This window comes from Artibeus jamaicensis, unplaced genomic scaffold (assembly GCF_021234435.1).
Source record: "Artibeus jamaicensis isolate MK-2021 breed Jamaican fruit bat unplaced genomic scaffold, CSHL_Jam_final contig_519, whole genome shotgun sequence".
Taxonomy (NCBI): domain Eukaryota; kingdom Metazoa; phylum Chordata; class Mammalia; order Chiroptera; family Phyllostomidae; genus Artibeus; species Artibeus jamaicensis.
In genome coordinates, this window is record NW_026521871.1 from 17,787,590 (window position 1) to 17,807,895 (window position 20,306).

At 48.2% G+C, this 20,306-nt stretch overlaps 1 protein-coding gene across 1 annotated transcript in view; it reads left to right on the top strand.

Annotated features, from left to right (window-relative positions):
- IRAK2 (interleukin 1 receptor associated kinase 2) overlaps positions 1-20,306 on the top strand; it is a 56,261-nt gene that overhangs the window by 2,419 nt on the left and 33,536 nt on the right. The window contains exon 2 of the mRNA XM_037130801.2: positions 7,100-7,282. Within this exon, the coding sequence (XP_036986696.2) occupies positions 7,100-7,282 (183 nt within the window). The remainder of the gene's footprint in view (positions 1-7,099; positions 7,283-20,306) is intronic.

A 20,306-nucleotide genomic window follows, 5' to 3' on the forward strand; every position in this document is an offset into this window, starting at 1 on the left:
TGTATTGCAACCCTATTGTCTAGATGACACTGCGTCCCTTTGCTGGGGTGATCTGTGATTTAACTACTTTGAACGTTTCCTGGGCAGTGGGCAAACTTTGTGTCAGAGACTCCCTCTAGGTCTTTTTCCTGTTGGCCTTGACTGTGATTGCCAGAACAACTGCTGGGACATTGATTTAGAAGGCACACTTACGAATTTTTTAAAACAGCTTTATTGGGATATAATTCACATACCGTACAATTTACCCATTTAAAGTGTACAATCCTGTGGCGTTTAGTGTATACAGGGTTGTACATCCCTCTTCACAATCAATGTTAGAACATTTTAATTACCCTCAGTCGAAATCCTGTACCCCTTAACTGTTACCTCCACATTCCCGCACACACCTCTCAGTTCCCCCTGCTTTGGGTATGCCTACTCTGGACATTTTGTGGCTCAGTCACACAATATGTGGTTCTTTTAAACAATATTTTATTTATTTATTTTTAGAGAGAGGGGTTGGGAGGGAGAAAGAGAGGGAGAGGAACATCAATGTGTAGTTGCCTCTCGCACACCCCCTACTAGGGGCCTGGCCAGCAACCCTGGCATGTGCCCTGACTGGGAATCGAACTGGTGACCCTTTGGTTCATAGGCTGCACTGAATCCACCAATCCATACCAGCCAGGGCAATGTGTGGTTCTTTACAACTGACTTTGGTTTAGCATGTTTTCAAGGTTCATCCCATTGTAGCATAATCAGTGCTTAATTTCTTTTTATTACCGAATAATATTCATTATTATTGGATATGGACATACTGCATTTTATCAGTTGATGGACATTTGGATTCTTTTCCCTCTTTGGCTGTCGTGGACAATGTTCCTGTGCACATTCGTGTGCAAGTTTCTGTGCAGACAAATGTTTTCATTTCCCTTGGGTGTATGTCTTGGGAGTGGAATTAGTGAATCATAGGGTTACTCTCTACTTAACATTTTGAGGAACTACCAGACTGTTTTCTTAAGTGTTTGAGGGTTAGTTTCGCAGTGTATGAGGGTTTGTTTCTGCATATTCATCAGTGCTTGTTATTGTCTCTCCTTTTGGTTCTAGCTGTTGGAGCAGGTGTGACAGGGTGTCATGTGGTTTTCATTTGTATATCCCTAATGACTAATGATGTTGAGCATCCTTCGTGTGCGTACTGGCCTTTTGTACATCCTCTTTGGGGAATACCTCCAACTTTTTAGGCCCTGGAGACACTAGAATTGCTCAAAAGCCTAAGAGGCTTTCCACTGTGGTTTAGGATGTGATCCAAACTCCTCACCAGGCCTGCCCAAGCTGATGCAATCTGACCTCCTGTCCTCCCGCGCCCTCTTGCTCACCCTGCTCCAGCCACACTGGCCTCCTTGGTTCAGAGTCAGGGCCTCTGCACTTGCTCTTTCCTCTGCCTGGGACAGTCTTCCACCTGTGCTCCCCAAGACTGGCGTTCTAGCCTGTATTTGTTTCCTCTTGCTGCTATAACAAATTATCATAAGTATAATGGTGTAAGAACAGCAACAGATATATTCTGTTATAATTCTGGAGGCCAGAAGTCCTAAAATCAAGGGGCAGCAGAGCTGCATTCTTTCTGGAGGCCCTGGGGGAGGAGATTCATTTCTTTGCCTTTACTAGCTTTTAGAGGCTGCCTGTATTCCGTGGCCCGTGGCCCCTTCCTTCAAAGCCAACTGCACAACATTGTCAGATTTCTCTCTCTGACCTCTGCTCTTGTCCTCATATTTTCTCTGACTCCAGCTTTCCTCTTAGAAGGACCATTGTGATGGCACTGGGCCCACCCAGATAGTGCAGGATAGTCTCATTTTAAAACCCTAACCCAGGGTTGTCAAGTGCATTTTCACCACAGGGGTGGGCCACATCAGCCTTGGGGTTGCCTTCAAAGGGCTGAAATAATTTTAGGACTGTGTAAATGTAACTACTCCTTAACTGTTAAGGAGTTACATTTATACAGTCCTAAAAGTACATTCAGCCCTTTGAAGGCAACCATGAGGCTGATGTGGCCCCCGGTGAAAATGAGTTTGACAACCCTGCCCTAACCTAATTCCACCTACAAATTCCCTTTTGTCATGTGAGATGCCATATTCACAGATTTTGGGGCCTAGAACACTGTCACCTTTGGTGGGGGCACAGTCCTTTAGGTCTCAGTTCCTGTGTCACCTGGTTCAAGAGGCCTGCCCCATTAGTCTCAATTCCATCACCATGTTTTATTTCCTTCGTTCCACTTAACAGCTTTGACATTATCTTGTTCCATGTTTGGTTGGCCTCTTCCCAGAGAATGTCAGCGCCATGAAGGCAGGGACCTCACTGGTCCATTTCACTCCTGTATTCCCAGAGCCTGGGACAGCCCCAGGCCAAGGGCAAATATAAGTGACCACTTGAATGTATGATGAGCTGAAGGTTGTATGACTGGTGAGGACATGGGGTGTGTCCACTTCTTGCCCTGCAGAGGTGACTTTGAGCCCACGGTCAGCCAGCTCTCTGTGTTGATCGGGGGTCACTGGGCTGGGAGCCAGTCGTGCCCCCAGTTTAGCTGGTCCTTGCCAAGTCACCAGTACTCTCTGATTTCCTCTTCAGCAGAATCAGTGACTACGATTGTCCTTCCAGTCCTAGTGGATCTTGGCTTCTGCAATTATTTTAGCCCCTTAGGGCAGATTGAGGTCCTGGGGAATAGGGCTGAGAACATCCTTAATGTGACTCAGAATCACACAGCCACAAATATGCGCAATCTTTGAATCTGAGAGTTTTTGACAGATAACGTAGCTGCCTCCTGGTCATTTCCCTGTCGTTGCAGCTGCATCCATTTTTGCCCTTGGGGGAAAGCAGGCTTCTTACAGCTTCAGCCACCCCGGGTGTATTTGGAGGCATCCAGGGACAGGGGTTCCACTGTTGGGCCGCTCCTCATCTCACTCACTCGTGCACGGACCAGTCTGTGCAGAGCCCTGGTTTGTCCTTACCCAGCTGTGTGGCTTCAGGCAAGGGCTCTCCTCACCTGCAAAATGCAGATAAAAGGCTGAGCGGCTTAGGGGACAAGGTGGTGGGGACAGTCCTTAGTGCTTTCCCCTCTCTCAGTCAGACAAGGGGCATTTGATCCTAGGGTCTGCCCTAGGGCAGGTCTGCTCCAGAGCCCTTTGAAGAAGGGCAAGCTTTTCTACTGCACTGGGTGAGCTCCTGAAGGATTCAGGAACTCACACCTGGAGGGATGGTTTCCATGTGGTGTTAACCAGAGGGGATAAAAATGGGTTTTTTGAAGAGTGTAGATGGTTTAATAATTACAGCTGACATTCATATCTCATTTACCACGTGCCAGCCACTATTCCAAGTGCTTCTGTACATATCAGTAATCTAATCCTCTCAATGACCTCTGAGGCAGGTGCTGTTATTATCCTCATTTGCAGATGAGGGGACAGGGAGAGGTGAAGGGCCTTCCCAAGCACACAGCAAGTAAGTAGCAGGGATAGCATTAGAACCCAGGCCTCTGAATCCAAAGTCTGGGTTTAGACCATCATTGAAACTGTCCCGCTGCCATAAGCATGTATTTTTATATTTATAGAAAAATCTGGAAGATTTAAAATTTTTTTAAAGATTTTATTTATTTTTAGAGAGGGGAAGGGAGGGAGGAAGAGAGGGAGAGAAACATCAGTGTGGGTTGCCTCTTGCATACCTCCCACTGGGGACCTGGCCCCAACCCAGGCATGTGCCCTGACTGGGAATCGAACCAGCGACCCTTTGGTTTGCAGGCTGGCATTTAATCCACTGAGCCACACCAGCCAGGGCAAAATCTGGAAGATTAGAAGCAAAAGTGTAAGCAGTGCTTTTCTTGGTATCTTCCAAGTGGGATGTCATGGGGACTTTGATTTTCTCCCATTTTCCAAATGTTCTGTTACCTGCGTGTGTGGAGAAAAGAGGTGTATGTAACAGGGCCCTCGGCAGTGCCTCATCCCCGCACCCCGAGATCCTCATCTTGCTTGGACCCTGTTTCACAGGTGTAGTTAGATGTTACTAGGTCAGTACCTGAAGATACAGCATTCTCATGGAGCTAGGATGTCCAAACTACAGGTGCCTTAGCATTTAGATCTTACTTCTCCTGCGTTGCCTGGGAGGAAATGCAACTCACAGAGGCTAAGGGCTGTGGCTGAGTTCCCACAGCCATGGTGTTTGGGGGCAGCCTTGTGCTTCTGGTTTTCTTGTGACACATTATGCTGCCTCCAAGAGTGGGAGGTGTGAACATAGCTTCTCTCTGCTGTTTTCTCTCTGCTGTTGGAAGCAGCCCCTGACCCCGCTGACATCACTTCCCATTGTCCTAGAAACTGTCCTGGGGTTTCCAGTGACTAAAAGTTGCAACTCAAGGAACTTTCCATCCTAACAGGGCATTCTCCTGGAGGCTTTCTCTCTGCAGGAAACTGTCGCACCCTTCCCCACTCCTTCAGAGGAAGGGGGTTGTGCAACATGATTCTGTCCCTCCTGGCCGGGAGGTCTAGCACTGTACCCATGGCTCTTAGGGCCAAGTCCAAACCCCTAGCCCAGCGTCAAAGCCCTCAGTTACATTCTCCTGGGCTTCATCTCTTGGCCCTCTTCCTCACTCAGTTCACTTATATTTGTATTTTTCAAATAGAAAAGCCCCACGGGCTTCTGGTTTACTCACCACAGGATCTCTAGAGCTCATCACAGGCCCAGAGCACAGAGTGCCCAGTCATATTGTGTCGAACGAACGGATGAACAAATGAATGACTTGATGTTTACATAGATTCTTGCTTTGTGATTTCTGAAACCCTAAAACTGAAGCGTTATTATTTTATTCCTAGTTAAATAAAATGCCTTTCTCACTTCAGTAAACTCAACAGAATACTTTGTAACCATTCAAAAAAGCCATTTATAAAGAGTTTATAACAACTGGGAAAATGCTTATGGCATAAAGTTAATAAATAGGGTCAGGCTGCAAAATCTTACAGCCTGGTGACAGCTGCATCCAGAACCATACGTGTGTGTGTGTGTGTGTGTGTGTGTGTGTGTGTATGTATGTGTGTGTTGGGGGGTGAGAAGGGAAAGTACCCTAATAGGATACTGTGAGACTTGTTTTATTATGTTTCCCCTGCATTCCCCAAGTTTCCTTTAGTGATCAACCATTAATTTTATAACAAATAATGAAAAGAACATATGCATTATTTTTAAAGATTTTTTATTTTTTATTTTATTTTTAGAGAGAGGGGAGGAAAAGGAGAGAGGGAGAGAAACATCACTGTGTGGTTGCCTCTCAGGCACCCCCTACTTGGGACCCAGCCTGCACCCCAGGCATGCGCCCTAACTGAGAGTCGAACCAGTGGCCCTCTGGTTCACAGGCTGGCACTTAATCCACTGAGCCACACCAGCCAGGGCAGAAATGCATTATTTTTAGTATTTCAGTTATAGACCCCTGCAAATTTTGTGCAGTGCTTCGAAGTTGGGAAGGTGCTTTTAGATCCACAGGCTCTCTTGATCCTCATAACAGTTCTGTGAGGACAGTGGGCCATGGTGGGTTGGCTTGCTCACTCATTTTCATTCACTCATTTGTTCATTTGTGTTTCCCCTGACAGGGTTGGGACTTAGGGATGAGGAGAATGAGATGCTCAGGGTAAATTTTAAAGCGGCATAAAGAGGCACCTACTCTTCAGATGCCGCAAATGTTACTGATGACACTGGCAATGAAATGGTACCAGATCTTACTGGCAAAGTTGGACCTTGGTTCTTGAATTTGGCAAAGAAATAATTCAGAGCCAGGAACTCAAATTACAAGAGAAAGTTTACTTAGAAAGTTACAGAGGCAGTCAAGTGAGCCAGCCAAGTTGTGTAGGCTCAGGAAACAAGTTACAGAGGCAGGAGAAAGGCCCTTGGAACCTGCGAGAAAGGCAGAGGACAAGCCCCTGGAAGGAAGAAGAAGAGGAAGGGAAAGGCGTGCTCCCTGGTTGGAGAACATGCACTGTGTCCTTAGTTTAGAGGGTTTTAAAGGCTTGGAGTTAATAAAATTGTATAGGTTTCAGGTGTACAATTCTATAATGCTTCAATTCAATAAAAACAAACAAAGGGCCTTGGCTGGAGTGGTTTAGTACATTGGCCTGTGAACTGAAAGGTTGCCAGTTCGATTTCCGTTAAGGCCCTATCTCCCTGAGTAGGGTGGTTTAAGCTATTTACCCTATGGTTCGGGGGGAGAAGTGTAAACTAGTTACTCTTTTTTTGAAAAAAACTTATTTACTGATTTTTTAGAGAGGGGAAGGAAGAGAGAGAAACATTGACTTGTTGTTCCATTTATTTATGCATTCATTGGTTGATTCTTATATGTGCCCTGACCAGGGATTGAACCCACAACCTTGGTGTATTGGGATGATGCTCTAACCAACTGAGCGACCTGTCCAGGGCCGAACCACTTATTCTTCAGTGTCCTTGGGTAGGGAAGATAGGATTTACGACTTAATGTATGGCTGTAAACTGCTTGGCTATTTATTTAACTACCTGTCTATGTCCCTGTCCCCCTTGTCTGGGCTTACTGGCTGGTCTGACAGTGCACAGTCAGCCCTAAGAGAGAGCCCCTCCTTCCATTTTGCCCCTCGGGCACCTCCTCTGCCTCACCCACTCTGTGCCAGGCACTGTTCTCTGCTCTGGGGATCTGTTAGTGAACAGAACACGTAAAGCTCCTACATGGGCTTCTATTCTGGAGTTGTGGGGGGAATGGCAGGCAAAGTTGTTACCCCGCTGTTACCGTCGAGGAAGCAGATTCCGTGGCGGAAGGACTCACCCACAGCAAATAAGCAGCCAAAGCTCTAGGCCCCTGACCCCTAGCATCCAGTGGTCTTTCTCCGAAGTCTTGTGTGGCAGCAAAGTTGAAATTTAGGTTCAAGCGTTAACGTGCTGGTCCCTGTGAGTATTACATGGCATCAACATTGTAACTTGGGCTGCCTGTGGACCCCGGCTGATGGTGGAGTTTCGGGTTTGGCAGGGGGCTAAGGGGGAAGGTGCTATGAACAAGGCCTGGCGGGCATGCTGACCCTCTTGTGGAGGGACTGCTTTTCTAACTCTAAGCAGGGCCTCTCAACTTGCCTTCCAGCCTCCTACGTGATCACAGACCTGACCCAGCTGCGGAAGATCAAGTCGATGGAGCGGGTGCAGGGTGTGAGCATCACCCGGGAGCTGCTGTGGTGGTGGGGGATGCGACAGGCCACCGTCCAGCAGCTGCTGGACCTGCTGTGCCACCTGGAGCTCTACCGTGCTGCCCAGATCCTCCTCAACTGTGAGTAACCAAGACGGTCCCGCGTGGCCGGCCCTCGAGCGTGTTTCAGTAGGAGCTACACTCTGGCTTTAGGGCTTTTTTTAATCTTAAAAAAGTTTTTGAATGAAAGAATTTGCCATCCAACTAAGAGATTAGTCACAGGGGCTGCCTCTCTGGTTACCGGTGGACATGGTGGACACTGGTGGACAGTATAGGCTGTCCTGGTGCAGAGCCCTCCTCCTTAGCTTTCCTCATCACAGAGTGCAGTGTTTGGGCTTTTGGGAAACAGTGCCATTTTGTCTGTCAGCCTCTCTTCTGCACAGAACTAGACTCAAATCCTGGCTTTCCTGTCCCAGCACCTCTGTGCTCTCAGGGCTGTGATGTCTGCCTTTGTTCTCCAAACCTCTTTCTCTTCCCCTTAGCCTCGCTGATTAAAACTGCTTGAGGAAGAGAGAGTAAAGCCTGCCTTCACATCCACAAATCTCCTGGCTGTTCTTTTGTTTGGGGAGCCTGGCTGTTTTCACTATTGCTTCAAGTCATGGGCAAGATGCTCCCCCTTTCCTTCCTTTCTATATCTCCCCCCACCCCAAAACAAAGTGCTATAAATTTCTGTTACCTTTTGGAGGCGAATATGGAGCGTGTATGGGAAGCATTTTAAGTTTCTGTATTCCCACTAGTCAAAGCCGGTTTCCCTTCCCGCATGGTAGCATTAATTATACCTTATTTTGCAGGTACTTGTTGAAGATTGTTTATGACCTTCCTCAGTTGCCTCTGGCAGTTTGAGAACCTGACTTCTGCCCACCACTTAAAGGGCTTTAAATAGATTTTCAGGAAACAGTGCTTGAGGATCACATAGGCCTAAAGCCCTGGGTGGAAAGTGGCTTCCTCAGAAAACCGCGTCTGCGGGTCATACTGTTTGTATCTAACAGAGGCTTTCCGAAGGTGGGGCCTGAACTGAGAGGTGATGTGTGGGGGCCTTTGGGGGACCACGCTGGCATCAGGTCTTCTGAAACCATGTTCTGCGGTGGCAGCTGGTCTGATGGTGTGAAGAGGGGAGTATGTGGGTCTCTGTTTCTTGGTATTTTCTTGGCCTTAATCGTGAAGATCGTGTTATCCAATTTGTCAGACATCAGAGGCCGTAAGAATTAGAATAAAGTAGTGGAGGAGGCTTATTCCTCAGCTACCTGCTCCGTCCTCCAGCAAATCTGCTTGCCAGTGTCACCCCTTTTTACTGTTCTAGCCATTTCTTGGTAGTCTCCTGTATTAGCATTTCAGGTTCACTGCTGTGACTAAGGGCAGACTACAGGGATTTAGATAAGACAGTTCATTTCTCCTGTTTCAGTCCAAGCTGCACAGGGCTGATGGGGCGGCTCCATGTGTGGAGGACCCACCTAGTTGCTGACTCCTACCTGAGAGGGCTGCTCTGTGCCCCGGGTGCACATTCCAGCCAGTAAGAAGGGAAGCTACGCACCTAACTTGCTTTCACAGGCCATTGGCCAGGATCTAGTCACATGATCACACCTCATTGCAAGGGAGGCTGGGAAATGTAATCTTTAGCTGGGAGGGTATGTGCACAACTAAAGGTTCTGTTACTGTAGAAGAGGAGGGAAGAAACACTGGAGGGATAGCAGTCTCCCTACAATTTTCCACTTTGGGCTGTCGGAGTATCCATGTACCCCTGTCTTTCCACACGGAAAACACGTTCACCTGTTCCCCAAGGGAGGCAGGCCTGGAATCAGTTCCTTCCTTCAGCTCAAGGCTCAGGATCTATGGGTGATTCACACTCGTCTTATCTATCAGTGGTGGAATCTGAACAGGAATTCAATCAAAACTCTCATTTGAAATGAGAAACGCACTGCAGTGCTTGTTAAAGTAGGTGACAAATCTGGCTGACAGGAACTGTAAAAGGCCCCTTCTGCCAGGGGAGCAAGCCCTTTGCTCGGCCCATCGGGCAGCTCCTTGTTTTCAGTAAACTGGTGATTCTCAAAGTGTGTTTCCCAGATTTTATTTTATTTTATTTTGGATATTTATTTATTTATTTTTAATTTTTAAATTTTTTATTTATTTTTATTGATTATGCCATTACAGTTGTTCTATTCCCCCCTTCATTCCCCTCCACCCTACCCCCCCCACCATTACCCCCCTTTAGTTTATGACCATGTGTCTCAAGTTCTTTAGATTCTGTATTTCCCATACTATTCTTGCCCCCCCATCTATTTTCTATCTACTGTCCATGCTACTTATTTTCTGTACCTTCTCCCCCCTTCTCCTCCTCCCACTCCCCTGTTGCTAACCCTCCTTGAGATCTTCATGTCTATGTTTCCACTCCTGATCTAGCTGTCCTTTTAGTTTGCTTTTGTTTTAGGTGTGGTTGTTAATAACTGTGAGTTTGTTGTCCTTTCAACTGTTCATGTTTTTTTAACTTCTTTTTCTTAGATAAGTCCCTTTAACATTTCATATAATAAGGACTTGGTGATGATGAACTCCTTGAATTTGACCTTATCTGAGAAGCACTTTATCTGCCCTTCCATTCTAAATGAAAGCTTTGCTGGGTAGAGCAATCTTGGATGTAGGTCTTTGGATTTCATGACTTGGAATACTTCTTTCCAGCCCCTTCTTGCCTGTAAGGTCTCTTTTGAGAAATCTGCTGACAAGAAGGAACACACCAAGGCACATCATCATTACATTAGCCAAGATTAAAATGAAGGAGAGAATCCTAGAAGCAGCAAGAGCTAAGGGGACAGTCACCTACAAAGGAGTCCCCAGGTTTTATTTGTCAGCAGCACCTGACAGGGAACTTATTTTAAGGGAACTCGTTAGAAATGCAAATTCCTGGGCCTCACCTCATCTGCTGATTCATGAACCCCAGGGCTAGCGTCTGATCCTATGCAGATGCAGATGAAGGTTTAAGAACCACGGCTCTAACACTTGGCTCTCTAACTTCTGGCTGCCTTGGGGGGGGTGGTGGTGTGGGGGGGAGTGCCCTGTTCGTTGTTTTCTGTGGCCTTATCTGAAGTGGGGAGAGAAGAGAGTCTGCCCTGTGGGCGGCTACACGGCTTCCGCAGCCCACTTCCTGCTGGTGTGGGTGTGGTAGCCAGAGGGGAGCTGGAGGGGTAAAGCAATGACAAGATTTTGTCTTACCAGGCCTGTGGTTTCTTCGGCAACACAATTCTCATAAAAAACTAGCAGCTTCTTGTCTTTTGGCTTCTAATCAGTTCTGACACTGTAGACCTATCTGAGCTCTTAACCCTGCAATGTTTGATCTTTCATTTAGTGGCCTGTGCCCTGGACCTCCTTCTAATTTAATGTGCTTACTGGAGCCTCCCTTGAAGCCACCTGAAACAATAACTTGCATGGGCAGGAAGCTCTCTTAAGTTGACTTTGGGCTCTCTGTGTCCTTCAGAGACCCCCTTTGTGGGTTCATTGGTGGAGCTGAGAAAGGTGAATCGTGATTAGAAAGGTTAGGGCCATGGTCTTATCTCCTGCTGAGGCTGTCTCTTCAGAGCCCCTGACATGGGGGTTCTTGGTCAGCTTGGATTGTCAGCTACAGGCTGAGTCTTCCTTTTCAACTCTGCTCGTACAAGGTCTCGGTCCACTAGAGTTCATCGCTCTTTTACTGGAAGTTCCTGAAAAAGAAGCCACATGCACCAACATTCAGAACATTTTGCAACGCGTCCCCTCAGTTACAGGTGCCCTTGGCACAGGAACTGCCTTCCGAGTGTTGCAGGTGATGGTGGTTTTAGCAAACTTTTATTGCTTTGCTTCAAGAAGCAAAAACAAAAGCTGGTGATGCTTCAAGAAGAGTCCCCAGCTTTCCAGCCTGCAATAGTTTGCTGCTTAGAGCTTTCCTCCTGTGCACCAAATTCTGTATTAGTGATTATGTTGGTTTGGCTGTGATCAGAAAGGCCATGGACAGCAGCTTGAACTACAGGAGGACTTCTTTTGATTAGTAGTAGTATGCATGTTGGTAATCCAAGACCCATATGGTGGGTTTGCAGAGTCAGGGATTTGGGCTTTTTCTGTTATCCTGCTGTCCTCAACATGTGGCTTCCACCTTGTAGTCTGAGGTCCTTGCCCCTGCTTCTGCTGCCATTTCCACATTCCAGCCAGCAGGAAGGGGTGGGGAGGCACTTTCCTGTCCTTATCCCATCATTAGATTCTGTTGGCTGGAACTTAGTCACAAGACCATAATTAGCTACAGGAAGTGTAGTTTTTAGCCAGGCAGCCAGATGTCAAGCTGAAATTCCTAAATGTAGAAAGATGGGGGAATGGATATTCTTTATCACATTGGTGTTATCTCTAAATACTGTGCTTTATATTGTTCTTTTTCATATTTGTCAACCTAAATATTAATAACTTTCTAGAAGAGGATTGGCTTACGTACATTTTTCCCCCTTCCTTCCAATACATTTCTATCACAACTTTTAGTTCCTCTGTACATTGCTTTTGCAACTTTTGTTTTGACGCATGTCCTCACATTTCTAGTTTTTTCCCATCTGCTCTAGGCAGTGGCTGTCGACGCTCCGCTCTGTAAGATGATTTCCTCCCCTTGCTGCCCTTTCTCACCCTCTCGTTCCCACTTCACCTCCAACTTCTGGCAAAGCCAGTTGTGAAGGAGTCCGCCTCGATGTCCTCACATCGCCAGGTTCCGCTGAGCCCACAGGGAAGAGCTGGGTCTTGGGTGAAGCTCCAGTTGCGGGGTCCGGACAGCAAGGGCAATGCCACCTCTGTGTCCCGGTCGAAGGATGTCTTGATGTGATGGGGACAGTACTGTGTATGCGGGGCAACTGCAGGGAAAGTCAGGGTCTAGAGTGGCCTTTTCCAAACTGCGTGCCTCACAAGAGTGCTCCAGCAACACCCTCTGCGAGCGAAGGTTCATGAATGACTAAACTCGGAAATCTTGTATTTTGTCAGTGCCCCCAAGCCTCGGAGATTCACAGGGTACACCGGCATGTTAAAGCTCTGATAAGTCCTGTAGCAAAGAAACTTCTTTGGGCCAGTGCTTCCCATTTATGTTTGACCATGGAACCCCTTTTTCTTTTGATGCTTATTAACATCCCAGTGGATCTAATACAACTGTGGGAATCACTGCTCCTGTATAATGGTGACCATGGTGAAATTGCCGGGCAGCTCCCCAGAGCTGAGTCTGGGGGGCCAGGGGCAGCATTTATATGGTCAGGCCAGCTCTGGCTGGGTAGCTCAGTTGGTTATAGCATCATCGCGATACACCAAGGTTGTGGGTTTGATCCTTAGTCAGGACATACACAGGAATCAACCAATGAATGCATAAATAAGTAGAACAACAAATCGATGTTTCTCTCTCTCTCAAAACAAAGCAAAACAAAATAAAACAAAACAAAACAAAACAATATATGGTCAGGCCAGCATTCAGCATTAGAAGAGTCTGACCCTAGGGGCTAGGGCCAACCATCATTCTGGGGCTTAAAACACAAGAGTCCTAATACCAAGAGGAACCTGTCTAGACTACCAGGCTTAGGAGGGGCCTGTGAGCCAGGAGCCTTCAGGGCCTGTGCGCTGTCGTCTGGGGGCTTAGGGGCAGGAATCAAGGGAGAGGCCAGCGCGTCAACACTGGCCTCCAGCTGAGGGTGGTGTGTCTGCCACCACTGCGGAGCTCAGGAGCTAGTTCAATGCCACTGAGAGCAGACCTGGGAGCTGAGCCCATTGATGGCTGAGCTCCGATCTCTTTAGCTCTGAGAAGGGGGGCTAGAAACCAGCTGTGCCTCACCTGTGAGGCAGAACTTTCCCTCGTTCCTCTCCATGGGGAGTTAGATACACTGAGCTGGACAGGAGACTCAGTAATGAACTAAGATATTTATTGAGTGTCTGCTATGTATTGGGCCCTGGGGTTATGGCGATGAAAATACAGGGTCCCAGACCTCAAGGAGCGTGAGTCTAGTGTAGGTGATGACATGGGGACATATAACCAACCACAGAGTGAGTGCTCGAAAGAGAAGTGTAAGAAGGGGGACAGGGAGGTAGGACGGGGAAGAGGGGAAGAGTCGAACTTGAAGTTTCAGGGGAAACTTCCCCGAGGAAGTGAGACTGAAGCCTCCTCTGGAAGGATGAGTGCGCAGCTGAAGTGAGGGAGTGCACAGGCCTTTCTAGGCCAAGGCGACAGCAGGTGCAAAGGCCTGTGGGAGGGAGCGAAGCTTGAGGACCCGAAGGGACCCATGGAGGCCTCCCCAAGCCAGAAGACAGTGGGAGTGTAGTGGGCTGAGACCGTGGACGGGGCAGGGTCGGGCCACCCAGGGTTCCCCAGGCTGTGGCCAAGTTTGCTTTCACCGAGAGCCGGGGGAGGGTTTTGGAGGGCTTGCACCTGGGGAGGACCCACTGTTCTGGCCGCTGTGTGGAGTGGGGGCCTGGGTGGTCCCTGGTGTCAGCTGAGTAGGAGCTTCTTGGATCTGAAGGGATCTGGAAGGCGACCAAGGTCTACCTTCTCTTATGCTGCTATTCTCCTCCTGGGAGCCTGAAATTTCTCAATTTTTGTGCTCTCTCTTCTTGGTTGTGCAACCTTGACAGTTTCCAGCTTTTGGTTTGGCATCTCATCCAAAGTCATTTCCTTCCTGGAGCGAAGTGTCATCGAGTGGGGGAATTTTTGGCTGCTTCCTAAAGTGAAACAAAACAGAATGAACTCTTTCTGTCCTGAAGAGGCTGAGCTGTTACAAGGGACACATAGGGCTCATGCATTTGCTCTTGGAAGTTTCCCCAACATTCACCCCTTTCCAACCACAAGGGAACAATAAAACATGCACAGGAATCAGCCCCCAGGGCTGCTGGGGACTGGCCATCAGAGGCAGCACTGTGCTGGGCCAAGACCCCCAGGCTAGGAGTCAGCGTATCTGGATTCTAGTCATAACTTGGATTTAGCACCTAATATGTGCTAGGCAAGCATCTCATCTCACAAATCTCATTATCCCCATTTTATAGATGAGGAAACTGAGGCTCAGAGATTGAGTAATATGCCCAAAGCCACACAGCTAGTAAATAATGGGCTAGGATTTGAGGTCAAGTTCACTTGACTGTCACTGCTGCTGGGGTCAGTCCCTAGACGGCATCATCTCACTCCCTTCCTCTGAACAACAGGTGTAGACTTTGCCCTGTCAACCTTTCCTTCCCTTCCCTTCCCTTCCCTTCCCTTCCCTTCCCTTCCCTTCCCTTCCCTTCCCTTCCCTTCCCTTCCCTTCCCTTCCCTTCCCTTCCCTTCCCTCCCTTCCCTTCCCTTCCCTCCCCTTCCCTTCCCTTCCCTTCCCTTCCCTTCCCTCCCTTCCCTTCCCTTTCCTTTCCTTCCCTTCCCTTTCCTTTCCTTTCCTTTCCTTTCCTTTCCTTTCCTTTCCTTTCCTTTCCTTTCCTTTCCTTTCCTTTCCTTTCCTTTCCTTTCCTTTCCTTTCCTTTCCTTTCCTTTCCTTTCCTTTCCTTTCCTTTCTTCCCTTCCTTCCTTCCTTCCTTCCTTCCTTCCTCCCTCCCTTCCTTCCTTCCTTCCTTCCTTCCTTCCTTCCTTCCTTCCTTCCTTCCTTCCTTCCTTCCTTCCTTTTCTTAACTGGGAAACTTCAAAACATAAGGGATGGTGAGTTTTTTTGTAAGTTATATCTGTATGGCCCAGGACAGACAGGTCCCCTGACTTTCCTTCCACACATTAGTTATTCCACTGGGAAAAAGGCGTTAGTCACTGGGAGTTTCTTGGGGTTAGTGTGAGAATGAGCAGAGAGGTGTGAGCAGTACATCTAAACCCGTTCCCCAGCGTTTTAGAGAGGAAGGCTAAGAGCTGGAGGGAAGGGAACTGTTGTTTCCTGAACTCCTGCTCTGTGCTAAGCTGTGGTAGCTGGGCTCCTCTGGGTTGCAAGTTTTTAGGCACATACTGAGGCTAATCGGATAGGCCAGGTTATGTTGCAGCCACAGACACATAAGCCCTGAAAGCTCAGCTGTTCAAAGTCCAATGCTGCCTCGTGCATTCTTGTGACTATGTCGTCTGGAACACAAGACTTCCAGGGGCACTGTGTCAGGGGAAGAGAGGGAAGCAAGAGGCTCACTAGCCCATAATTGCTTTGTCTAGAAGTGACTATAGCATTTCCACTTAAAATCCATTGGCCAGAACCAATCACATGGCCCCAGTCTAATTGCAAGGGAGGCTGGGGTGCAAGGGGGAGCAAATGACTATTTGGTAAACACTGTCTCAGCTGCAGGTTACCTCAGTTCAAGGGGGTTTATGATAAAGTTCTACCTAACCATGACCTACAAAGTCTCACATGGTCTAACCCTTTCCAGCTCTTTCACCTTTCATCTGCCACACTCCCTCTCATTCATTTAAGTCAGCCACTAGGTCATCCTTCATTTGAGGAGGTACACCAAACTGTTTTCTGCCTCAAGGCCTTTGCACGTTCTATTCCCTCTCCTTACAATGCTGGTTCCTCCCCAACACCCATGCATTCTTCCCATAACTAATCCTTGTTATCTTTTGGGTCTGTGCCTGAATGGTGTCTGTCCACAGACATCCTCCCCGGCCACCCTGGATAAGTGAGCCTGTCTGCTACCCCTTTCTCCTTGTTTGTCTCCCGCATAGAACTCGTCCCAGTTTATGATTTGATGTCTCTTATTTAGCTAGCCTGATGTCAGGGTCATGCCAGTTTTGGTAACGAATGGCATCCTCAGTCCCTGCACAACAAATGGATGAATGCGGAAGGACACGTCATTTCAGCAACTGTTGCATTACAGGACCAGTGGAGAACCAGAGAGACAGAGAGAGCGAGCGCAATTAGGAAAACAGGTCATGCCCTCAGATTTATCCAAATTTGTATCTAGTTTGAATTGGGAACTTTGACTGGAGTGTGTGTGTGTGTGTGGGGGGGGGTGTTACTTTGGATGCCCAGGAGAGTTGAGCCCAGGGATTAGGAAAAGAAAAGAAAGGGCCTAGAAAGCTGTGTGTAGCCAGCCAGCACCCTGGTTCTTTAGTTAAGGCCAAATCACTTTCATTTATTGCAGAAGGCATCTGTTTCAGCCACCTGAGTTAGCTGAAGAATAAAAGCAAGTATGTAAATATTGCATCACTGTTTAACTTAACTTGAGGGCTGAGAAGGACGGGGGAGTTTCCAGAGTGTGCTCATGGAGGAAAGACCTTATCGGCCACTGGAGTCCCTTCTGCTCACGTGGGTGCCGCCTGGATTTGCCGCTGTGTCAGATTTCCTGGGCGGCGGGGGAGGAGACCCCAGACCTCTCTGCCAAGGGCCCGCCGAGTGTAAGCTTCTCAACCTAAGGAAGTGGGGCATAAATAAACAAGACATAAACAAGATAACTGTTCTAGTTTCACTTTATTGAGGTATAAAGCAGAGAGAGGAATTGAACCTTTCCCTCAGAGCTTTTACTAACAGCTTAGAATGGTTGAGCACTTTCTTATTTCATCCTGATGGCACTTCTCTGGGAGCATAGTTCCTCGTCTCACTTGTCAGATAGATCTAGAAAGGTGACCCTGCCAGCAAGCCCAACGGTGGCCGTGGAAGCGGGCAGACGCATGCTGGAGTGCTGTGAGCGCTTTTGCCTGTGCGGCAGCAGCGACCCACTCTCCTTTGAGAGAGTGGAATATCCGGAAAAGATAAAGCAGAGAGGAGAAGTCAGGCCTGTCCCTTCCCGTGAACCCTTTAGGGGCAGAGAGAAATATGCTCCTGCTCCTCTACCTCTGTCCCCTGGGACCTGAAACAGCCCTTGTTATCAAGGGAACTTTCGAAGACATCCAGACTCTGATTCACCTGGTCTGAGAAGTGATATGTCAACCCCTTGGGACCCACAGCGACCAAAGCTGCTACTTCATTCGCTGGCATCCTCTCCCTGGCCCTGGGGGTTCCGGCAGGGAGCAGGACCTCACGCTGCCTGTCCTCCTGTGTGGGACAAGGCTGGCCACCAACGGCTCAGGCAGGCAGAAGCAGGCCCCACCTCCCCTCCAGCTGGCGTCTGTATTGTGCTGGCCCATGGCCTCCGTGCTTTTCAAGACCATGCCACTGCCTATGAGAGTCATGGTTTTCCATTAGAGGGTTTAAAATGTTGGAAATGTTGAAAAGAGTCTTCCACCCCAAATGCTCCCTTCAAAGACCCTAACTTGGGCGTCAGAGGTCCCTTTTGTGTGCCATGTGGGCAGGGAGAGAGGACAGAGAATGGCCATTTGTCTAGTCTGTGCCCTGGCCCTGGGCTGCTGCTTTACAGATCTAGTTCCACTGAGTCCTAGGACAGTCGTATATTTTTATAGTCCTATATTTTATAATTTTCATTGAAGCTCAGAGGATTAAGAAATTTGCTCTTGGACGTAGGGAGTTTAGAGGCTGGATCTAGAAACAGGAGCTTCCTACATTTACACTTGGTTCTTTTTTTTAGATTTAAAAACATTTTTTTTAGAGAGGGAAGAAGGTAGGGAGAAAGAGGGAGAGAAACATTGAGAAACATCGGTTGGTTGCCTCTCACACACCTCCAACCAGGACCTGGCCCACAACCTAGGTGTGTGCCCTGACTGGGAATCAAACCAGTGACCCCCTCCCCACCAGCCCATTCACCTCTGGTTTGTGGGATGACACCCAACCCACTGAGCCACACTAGCCAGGGCTCAGTTCTATTTTTTTACTACAATTTGTATGTTTGGATTTTATGATCCTGCAGAATCAACTTTGTGTGGAAGTTTTTTGAGACTCTCGTCCCAGGGGAAAAAATGAATGTTGCCCCGGAAGCTGGAGGCTGCTCCAGGCATTAGTCTTAATAACGATCTAAGCGGCTTGGCCTTCTCAGAGCAGAAACTCAAAGTGAGATTTGGAGCTCATTGCCACCCTTTCTCATGAGCACTTTGGCCTTCTTTGCCCAGCCCTTGATGTTCTATTTTTATATCCATGACACTCTGGTGTACCCATCTGCTAGAGTGGGTGTCATATCTGCTTAGCTATCAGAGACCAGGTTTCCCAGCATGAAGTGCAGAGGAGCCGCCCCTTCTCTGTCTTCTGCTGTGGATGGCGGGAGAAGGCCTGCTCTGTCCCTTCCAATTCCTATCAGCTGTCGGCCACTCAGGAGTGGAAATGAAGATGTATACCCAGATGTACTTATTGTCTGCATCTCAAAGACCTCTGAAAACCCGCAGCATGTTGAGACGGGGGTTTCAGAGGAAATGGAGGCATCTTATCTCAGGTCACTGAGGCCTGACATGGGGCTCTGTCAGCTGAGCTGTGTGGGTGTGGCCCTGGACATGTGACTAGCTCGTCCCAGGGCAGTTTCCCTCCCAGGGGTGTCCCCCTACTCCCACGTGCTCGCCTGGGACCCATTGTGCCAGCTGTAGGCCACTGCATGTCCCTGGGAAAGAACAAGAAAAATGAAGAGAAACACTGATTCTAAAGAGAGAAAAGGCACAGTGCTACCCCTCACACAGCTCATAATTTAACTTGGGAGCTGACACCCACTGGAATGATGCAGCATGAGAAAGGTAACTAGGTGTCTAAAAATCCCACCGCCTATTAATCACAAAGACAAACATGCAAGGGACAGATAGACAGGAAGTCCAGCCACAGTTGCCTCTGCTGTGCAGATGCATCACATCCGTCCCGACTGTGTCAAGGGATGGCTGTTGGTTGGCTCCGACACCTGTCTCCAAGGCCCCCTCTTCTCTGACTCCCCGGTGAGCTAACTGCTGCCCTGCTGCCCTGCTGTGGCTCACTTTTTCCCCAAAACTTTTCTAGAGAGCCAAAGCAGCCCCACCTTGTCTTTCTCCTGTTGCTTCTACTCTTGGGCTCTTTCTTGTTTCATTGTTTCCAGCTTGATAAACATACCCTCAGGAAAAAAAAAAAAAAAGCAAGCAAGCAAGTCCTGGCTTGTGTGGCTCAATGGATTGCGCCCGCTGGCCTGCAAATCTAAAGGTCACCGGTTCATCTCATGGTGAGGGCACATGCCTGGGTTGTGGACCAAGTGCCCAGCTGGGGGCGTGTGAGAAGCAACTGGTCAGTGTTTCTCTGGCGCATTGGTGCTTTGCTGTTTCTCTCCCTCCCTTTTCCTCTCTCTAAAAATAAATAAAAGTAAAGTCTTGGGGGAAAAAAGTAGGATGGCGGTTGCCAGGGGCTGGGGGAGGGGAATGGGGAGGTGGTATGTGGTGGGGACTGAGTATCAGTCTGGGGCGATGGACAAAGCTCTGGGGCTGGACGGCGGGGAGAGTTGCCTGCCCAGCAGTGTGACTGCATTGACTGTCACCGCACTGAGTGCTTAAAAAGGGTTACAATGATGAATTCACGTCATGTGTATTCTACCATAACTTAAGAAATAAATACAATAAAACTAAAAAATGTGTAAGCAATTCAGTGTTCTGTTAAATGAAAATGAAGACTCCCTCCCTAATCTTTATATGTGGGCTGAAGAGCTAACCAATATTTTAATAATAGAACAACAGTGCCCTGGCCGGGTGGCTCAGTTGGTTGGAGTGTCACCCAGTGCACCAAAAGGTTTCGGGTTTGATCCCTGGTTGCCACGTATGGGAGGCAATCAATAAAAGAGAGAGAGAGAGAACAACAATAACGAAGTTCCTGCGTTTTGAGCTAAGCCACTGACATGCAGTGGCTTCTCTTAGTTCTCATGCAAGTCCTCCAGAGTAAACACAGCCGGGAAGTGATGGAGCTGGTTGGTTTCTGTGTCAGGGCCTGAACTCTAAACAGCTAAGTCCACTACTTCTTCTATAAGATAGTTTTATATAAAAAAATAACGTGTCAGTGACAGTGAAATAAAGACTCACTCCTTAGGCCCCATTCAGCCTTCTTGTTACTTCTCTGCGTTTCTCTACCGGGGGCGTCCAACCTTTTGGCGTCTCTTCGCCACACTGGAAGAAGAAGAGTTGTCTTGGGCCACACATTAAATACATTGTGAGAAGCAATCACAAAAGAAAATCTCCTAATGTTTTAAGTAAATTTGTGATTTTGTGTTGGGCCGCATTCACAGCCCTCCTGCGCTGCATGCGGCCTGTGGCCCGAAGGTCGGACTCGCCTGCATCAAGCCTTTTCCACAGGCTCCCACCCTGTTTTCC